The sequence below is a fragment of the Salmo salar genome, chromosome ssa03 (genome assembly GCF_905237065.1).
Source record: "Salmo salar chromosome ssa03, Ssal_v3.1, whole genome shotgun sequence".
NCBI lineage: Eukaryota > Metazoa > Chordata > Actinopteri > Salmoniformes > Salmonidae > Salmo > Salmo salar.
The window spans coordinates 75,069,850-75,077,893 of record NC_059444.1 but is presented as its reverse complement, the minus strand read 5'-3'; the positions used below and the strand labels follow the sequence as shown (position 1 = coordinate 75,077,893).

Sequence of the window (8,044 nt, the reverse complement as noted above, 5' to 3'; positions counted from 1 at the left end):
TGGTCTAATACTAGGCTACAGAATATTATTATGGGCAAAAACTGCAAACATAATTTCATTGCACTATAGGCCTATACCAGGGATATTCAAATATTACCCAATGAGGTCTGGATTAGCCTACTACTGTTTTTTGTTCTACCTGTTAATTAATTTCTCCCACTTGGTGTCCCAGGTCTTAATCATTCCCTGATTAGAGGGGATAGAATGAGAAACAAAGCAGCGTAACTGGCTTTAGGTCCAGGTTTTAATTTGAAGGGCCTTTAGTCTATGGATACCCATGTTTCTCTTCAGCCCCCAGACAGGTTTACAGGCTTGTTTTTCAAGTTCTACCAAAAGTCTATTCTGCTTTCCAGATAAACTAGCCGCGTTGGTAGGAAAACCACTGGCACCCGGAAATGCGCCACTTTCTTCGGGTTCCCATAACTCAAAGCCACCGGCAAGTTGGAATGTGACTTATCTGAGTTCAGAGACAGGTCTAAGAGTGTCTCGACAGGGCAACATACGACCATTTAGGCTACCTTTGGGCAGAATCAGGTGCGTTTTAATTTTTTATTTCCTCAAATTCCGACTAACTTTTTGTTAGGTTTCAGTTTATTTTTATTCATTCGCAGCATCTATTTACGGGAAAATTCAGGTAGGACTTCACAACTTCATCCATCCTGAAAAGAGTGCAGCTTGTGCAGTATCCTAACAAAGAGGGTTTCCGACGTAAACTGTTTTAATATGTAACAATTTGATAGTCTCTAGCTTAAATCGTTAAAGTTGCATCATCCATGCTTGTCACTATTGACACCCCGCCCACGCTTTCACATAATTATGGAAGGTTTTGTTGCGTTCATTCAAATTACCCGTAACACAGCTGTGAGCAACCAACCATGAATAACTTGCAGCAATGCCTAATTTTCCACCTTTTTATAGCCCATATAACGGGCCGTTTATTTAGTCATTTTGTCTTCTTTTTGAAGGTTTCTGTTAAAATACTTAATGAATACACCCCTGGATTCACGTGTTCTCAATGCGCAACAAACGTATCTTGACTGAAAATATAAAACAGTGCTCAAGGCTACTTCATGTGGCCGTTTTTAAAAGACCACTGAAATTTAGTCAGACAATGGCCAAGATTCCACAAACCAGCAGCCATTGATGTCTGGAATTTACAACTCTATATTACTATTGGCCAAATGAATGTCCAATAGCCAGGCTCTTCTCTCATCACTGGTTATTTTTGGTTGTGTGGTGTCTCAATCCTATTTTACCAGGTGATTATTATCCGCTAACTCATTTTGTGTGTCTGTCTGTTGAATGGACAGAGATGGCCAGCCAGAGTGAGGTGATTGACCGGTTGAGGGCTTCGTTCCGGTCAGGCGTGACCTTTCCAGAGCAGTTCCGTATGACCCAGCTCCAGAACCTTCTCTCCCTGGTAGAAGAAAACGAGCAGCTGATACAAGATGCTCTCCACAAGGACCTCCATAAGGTACTAGCATACACTCAGACACGGCGTAGACGGCTATACACTCAGACACGGCGTAGACGGCTATGCACTCAGACACGGCGTAGACTGCTATGCACTCAGACACGGCGTAGACTGCTATGCACTCAGACACGGCGTAGACTGCTGTACACTCAGACAGGGCGCAGACTGCTGTGCACTCAGACAGGGCGCAGACTGCTGTGCACTCAGACAGGGCGCAGACTGCTGTGCACTCAGACAGGGCGCAGACTGCTGTGCACTCAGACAGGGCGCAGACTGCTGTGCACTCAGACAGGGCGCAGACTGCTGTGCACTCAGACAGGGCGCAGACTGCTGTGCACTCAGACAGGGCGCAGACTGCTGTGCACTCAGACAGGGCGCAGACTGCTGTGCACTCAGACAGGGCGCAGACTGCTGTGCACTCTGCATGTCCTCTGCCTCCCTCTCTCCACCTCATTATTTCCTCTCTCTCTCTTTCACCTCATCCTCTTTCCCTGTCCCTTTTTCTTCACCTTAGATATCTTGTTGTCCATTTCCCTCTCTCCCTCGATCATTTCACCTTCTCCCATCTCTCTCCCCCCTCAGCCCAAGTTTGAGTCGGTCCTGTCAGAGATTCAGATAACCCTGAATGACCTGTACTTCGCCATGGAAAACCTCAGGACCTGGATGCAGCCGGAATACAACATTGGCAAGAATCTGGTACGGATTCCATCAACATTCACTGTCAACTGTTTGACTCTACCACCTTTTACTATGTCTCAACATGTAAACACACACAATTGGAATATTTCTTTACTGACTTATGTAATAATTGTCCAACCATCTACTTTCCCCTCTACATCCTGTTTTAGGCCACTAGGATGGATGACTGTTTCATACGCAGGGAACCCTTGGGGGTAGTTTTAATCATCGGGGCGTGGAACTACCCTCTCCATCTTATTCTCTTACCTTTGGTTGCTGCAATTGCTGCAGGTACACATCTATCATGCCTTTGTATACCTAGAGGCTTTGTTAATAGTAATGGATTGGATTTATAGCGTTTTTACAGTAGCTCAAAGCATTTTACATCCACCACCAATGTTGCCTTGTCAGTAATGTGTGTATGTGTAAAGTGAATGCTGACTCTCTTAGCATTTCATTATTGATTAGGTTTGATTTTTGTGACGATTACATATTTATTCCATGATGTCGTGAACCAGGAAACTGTGCCATTCTGAAGCCGTCAGAGATCTGTCAGGCCACCGAGCAACTCCTGGCAGAACTCATCCCCAAATACCTGTCTCAGGTAGTACACACACCTATATGTGCTTTCATATCCCCCTGCTTCTGTTACCTGTTGTGGATCATCAATGTAATGCAGGCCAACAGTGCCATATTTGCTCTATACCTGCCCACTTATTGTTTGTTTTTAATGTTTTGAGTTTTGCCATCTGACTATTGTAGGACTGCTATGCAGTACTATGTGGTGGAGCAGAGGACACCAAGTCATTGCTGAAGAATAAATTTGACCACATCTTCTACACAGGTGAAGCCTAACAGAGAGGACTCCTTAGACCAAGAATATGTATTAGCTCAATCCCTCTTTTTAGTATGTTTTGTGTTTAAAAATGTTGGCCTTATGCCCCTTTTATCTCACCTTTGCCATATCACCTCTATCACACTCTTGCATACCCTTTCCTTCTCTTCCTTTGCCTTCACCCTTCCCCATCTCCTCCCCAGGTTCCCAGGTGGTGGCCCGCTCCATCCTTCTAGCGGCGGCGCCTCACCTGACCCCCGTCACCCTGGAGCTGGGTGGCAAGAGCCCCTGCTTCATTTACGGCCATATTGACATCCAGAAGGCCGCCAAGCGCCTGTGCTGGTCCAAGTTCTTCAACACTGGCCAGAGCTGTGTGGCACCCGACTACGTCCTCTGCACAGCCCAGACCCGGGACGCCCTGCTGCCCGCTCTCCGGGAGACCCTGCGGACCTTCTACGGGCCGGACCCCGGAGCGAGCCTGGACATGGGGCGTATAGTCACCCCACGCCACTGGAGACGCCTGATGGACATGCTGGAGAAGTCCAAGGGGAAGGTGGTGATCGGAGGGGAGAGCCGCGAGGAGGACAGGTATATTGGTGAGTTTGGGGGGGTACATGAAAGGATGATGAGATGAAGGCAGTGGTGTTGAGTTTGGTTTGTATACTGCTGCCACCTTGTGGGTGTGAATGCAAGTTGAAAGATTATGTTGAAATAGGTTAAGGTGGTAGCCTTGCTGTTAAAGTGGCTTTAATTTCAAATATGAGTAACTAATCATGCATATAGAAGCAAATTCTTGCTGATCAAGTGGTGTTTCTAGCTCCCACAGTGTTGGTGGACGTGCAGGAGTCTGATGCTCTAATGCAGGAGGAGATCTTTGGCCCCATCCTGCCCATCCTAACCATAGAGTCTCTGGAGGAGGGCATAGACTACATCAACCGCCAAGAGAAACCCCTGGCCCTCTACGTCTTCTCTGACGAGACCTCGGTAAGACCATGACCTACATTACAGCACATAGATGTTTCTTCTCATATCTATTTTCTTATGTTATAGTCATGGTGGCGTCCTCCACAGAGCTATAGTTTAAAGTTGTATATGTAGTTCTCTGTGGCTCCACTCTTATGGAATAAATGCACATTCCTCCCCTCTCGCTGTCAGGTGGTGACCACAGTGTTGAACAACACCAGTAGTGGTGGTTTCTGCGGCAATGATGGTATAGTACACATGGCCTTGCCAGGCCTGCCCTTTGGAGGAGTAGGTAAGTGTGTGTCTGACAACGTAAATGATGTAGTCATTATCAGAAGAAAATCACTAGACATGGATCTGATCATGGTGCCCTTTCATCTTCCTCTACCCTCCAGGTGCCAGTGGGATGGGTAGCTACCACGGCCGCTGGGGCTTTGAGACATTCAGCCACAGACGGGGCTGTATGAACCGGAGCTGGTTGCTGGAGAGGGTCAACGTCCTGCGCTACCCGCCCTACAGCGACTACAACCTGGGCTGGTTACGCTGGGCCACCACCTTCAAGAAGAACAGCTGGGGAGGCTGCTCAGTCATGTGAGAATGGCACCCGGTGCGTGCCTGACTGTACTTCCAAAGCCGATGGGCTTTTCTTAAAGGTCCAATGCAGCCGTTTTTATCTCAATGTCAAATCATTTTTGGGTAACAATTAAGTACCTTACTGTGACTGTTTTCAATTAAAATGACCAACAAGTAACGTCTTCTTAGCAAAGAGCAATTTCTCAAGCAAGAATTTGGCTAGGACTGTCTGGGAGTGGTCTGGGTGGGGAGAGGAAAACTAGCTGTTGTTGGCAGAGAGGTTTGAATCTCTTATTGGTCTATTAACTCATTTAGCGCCTGGAGTTGTCACCAGGCTTTCCAAGAGTCCCTTTCCACCTAAACGGGCTGACATTTCAGGCAGTCTTTTTAAACTGCTCTTACACTAAATGGGTATTATAATTTTTCACAGTATTATTCCAACATCATAGTGTGGAAATGTATAAAACACAGAAATCTATTTTTTTGGACTGCACTGGGCCTTTAAAGTATCGGTCCAGTGTTCCAGATTTCTATGAAATAATTGACCTAAAATTCTAAAAATATATAGTTAAGGATGTTAAAAACCAGCTTTTCTCTGTGCCCTGATTGGAAACAGTGGTTGGGTGTATACTGGTAAAAAAAAAAGCTGACATGCCAACTCAGCCAATGAGATGCACAAACACTTGGATATTCAAATTAGCTACCAACTCCATGTTGGGCAGTGCTGTACGCACTGCCTAGCACACTTGCCTTCTTTTTTGTGGGGCCTTGGCTGTGTATATGTTGCCTGCCCTGTCCGCTAAGAATCCGGATCACGTTTTGCACATGTTATTTTACGCACACTACGTAACTGCTGCTCACACTCCCCTTCCTTTATGTTTCTCTCTTTACTCACCCTCTTCTGAACTATGATGATGGTGCCTATCTCTGCCTTATGTTTCTGAACAGCTAAAATAAAAACTGCTGCAATTTGATCGAACATTCCCCAAAATATTTATTGAAGGCTATACAACCTTCTCGGTTGTAACAGATATTTTAGTTGCACAAGCAGGACTCATTAAATAACAAGCGTTTTGTGTGATGTAGGCCCACCCATACTCAACTAGTGGACCGGATCGGTCGGGCTTCGATCCCTGGTATCATATAAACACACAAAACATGAAAGAATTGCAGAACATTTGCTTTAAAACAGCAAAAATAATATTTGCCACATGCAGAATGTGTAGAATTGCAGGAAATTAGCTATAAAACTGCAACATTTTCAAGATGGGTGTGAACAGATTGGGGTCGCATGGGTTGTGAGGTGGGGGTTTGTTACTACATCGATAAATTACATTATCCATCCGGACCACCTCGGAAATGTGTGACTGGACCTCATCAAATAGTACTTGAGTACCCCTGATTAGGCTAATCTTTATAGTTACTGCCATATTGTAGTAGTACTGTGGGAGAATACAGGAGAAGTACAGTAGTAAAGTTCCTGAAAAATAATGCAACTCCCCACCTGAGTTTTGCATAGGAACTCTCTGTGTTTTCCTACTAACTGGTATTTCGCTTTTCAATTATCATGCAATTACAGCATGAGTAGGCTACCTAGCGGTTCCACCTCTAGGCAGCCTAACATTCTAGGCAGCCCAAGCATGTGAATCCGGACCGGTAACCTGAGTCTGACAATGGGCGAGTTCGTTCTGTGGTGCCCGTGCGCAATTATCTCATATCATTTGTCAACTACTGCCTACTATACTGAACAAAAATATAAACGCAACAATTTAAACGATTTTACTGATTTACAGTTCATATAAGGAAATCAGTCAATTGAAATAAATTCCTTAAACCTTAATCTATGGCTTTCACATGACTGGAGGGCATATGCCCACCCACTTCGGAGCCAGGCCCAGCCCATCAGAATGAGTTTTTTTCCCCACAAAAGGGCTGTATTGTTGACAAATACTCTGCAGTTTATCGGCAGTCGGTCCTGGGCTGGTTACACGTGCGGTTGTGAGGCCGGTTGGATGTACTGCCAAATTCTCTAAAATGACGTTGGAGGCGGTTTATGGTAAATAAATTAACATTACATTTTCTGGCAACCGCTCTGGTGGATATTCCTGCAGTCAGCATGTCAATTGCATGTTCCCTCAACTTGAGACATCTGTGGCAATGTGTTGTGATTACAACTGCACATTTAGAGTGGCCTTTTATTGTCCCCAGCACAAGGTGCACCTGTGTAATGATCATGCTGTTTAATCAGCTTCTTGATATGCCACACCTGTCAGATGGATTATCTTGGCAAAGAATAAATGTTCACCAACAGGGATGTAAACAAATTTGAGAGCAATAAGCTTTTTGTGCGAATGGAAAGATTTGGGGATCATTTATTTCATCTCATGAAACATGGGACCAACACTATACATGTTGTTTTATATTTGTATTAATTATATTTGATTATAATTTGCATAGTTATGCTGCCATATTGTAGCAAGTTGCTGAAAAAAGAACTAGCCAATGTTTGCAATGATGAGAAAATAATTGCTATTTTGACTGCCTTTATCTCTTACGTGTGTTTGAACTGTTACAACAGACCACAAAGTTTGTACGAACATGTCGATCATGTTTTCTGTGTACAACATGACAGCTGCATGTTAGGCTAACACCCCTCCTGAAAAAAGAACATGAAATTACACTTGAGGCATGGAATGCATAGTTTGAACATGCCCACCATATCTTTAGTGTACAACACAACATTTCCCCCTCCATGACAAGGAGGACGTAGGGGCAGCAGAGCATGTTAGCTTACTGCTTCTCAACAGCCAGCAGGCCAACTTACAAACCCCAGATTTTGAAATAGAAGTGACTGAGATAGTTGTTGTATAGGCTTACTCCTTTTTGCTATCACAACCTATGGATTGCTTGGCTTGTGCGCTGCAGTGTGCCCTCTCCATTAACTTTGTCACAAGTCAGTTTCAGTGGGCCTGTTTGGTTTGGCTGTACTTGGATAGGGCCATTGAGTCAGCAGAAAAGAGGTCCTACCTGTGGTTCTGGTTTAACCAGGTTATTCAAGGGAGGGACACAGGCTACATCTCAATAGTCTTGATTGGCTTCCTTCCCTTATCTCCTCTCCTTTACCATGAACTGGAAAACTGAAGAAAGGTGAAAGTAATGTGGTAGATACCAATGGCTTTCACCTGTCCTGTTCTTTCAAATATTTGCAGCTGAAGGGAAGGAGAGCCACTATTGCAATCCACCCAGGGTGTGGTTTCAGTTCTGTGTGTTCACTGCTGCATCACAATGGTCTAACCTGCTTCTTCCAGGGTCTGGAGAGCTAAAGGGTTTTTAGCATTGTTGCACAAGACCCCCATTGTTTTCCATGGGGTTAGTATAGTTCTTCACAGAATGGTCTTATGTAACAATTTTACTGGGTTTTGTTAGATGCTGTGTGACATGTTCGGTGGTGGATGGATGTTTTTTGATTTTATAAGTTTTGTTCAAAAGAAATTAACGAATAAAACCTTTCTTTACATTAA

The 8,044-nt window shown here is 44.6% G+C and overlaps 1 protein-coding gene across 2 annotated transcripts; it reads left to right on the top strand.

Annotated features, from left to right (window-relative positions):
- Positions 1-317: 317 nt before the first annotated feature.
- On the top strand, positions 318-8,044 carry LOC106601716 (aldehyde dehydrogenase family 3 member B1). Of its 2 annotated transcripts, none has more exons than XM_014194065.2 (10): positions 318-534; positions 1,311-1,474; positions 2,057-2,170; positions 2,323-2,443; positions 2,671-2,756; positions 2,915-2,996; positions 3,191-3,583; positions 3,805-3,971; positions 4,143-4,242; positions 4,346-8,044. In XM_014194065.2, the coding sequence occupies exons 2-10, from the start codon at positions 1,313-1,315 to the stop codon at positions 4,543-4,545; spliced, it is 1,425 nt and encodes a 474-aa protein (XP_014049540.1). In that variant the 5' UTR covers positions 318-534; positions 1,311-1,312; the 3' UTR covers positions 4,546-8,044. The 2 variants fall into 2 exon arrangements, with proteins under 2 accessions (XP_014049540.1, XP_045571387.1); XM_045715431.1 differs by lacking the exon at positions 318-534 and adding an exon at positions 616-634.

Bases quoted from the DNA above. Each gene is read 5' to 3' on its own strand.
- LOC106601716 (XM_014194065.2), top strand. From the start codon at position 1,313: ATGGCCAGCCAGAGTGAGGTGATTGACCGGTTGAGGGCTTCGTTCCGG. The intron at 2,444-2,670 runs GTACACATCTAT...GTCGTGAACCAG, and splicing joins GGTTGCTGCAATTGCTGCAG to GAAACTGTGCCATTCTGAAG. The intron at 2,757-2,914 runs GTAGTACACACA...TGACTATTGTAG, and splicing joins TCCCCAAATACCTGTCTCAG to GACTGCTATGCAGTACTATG.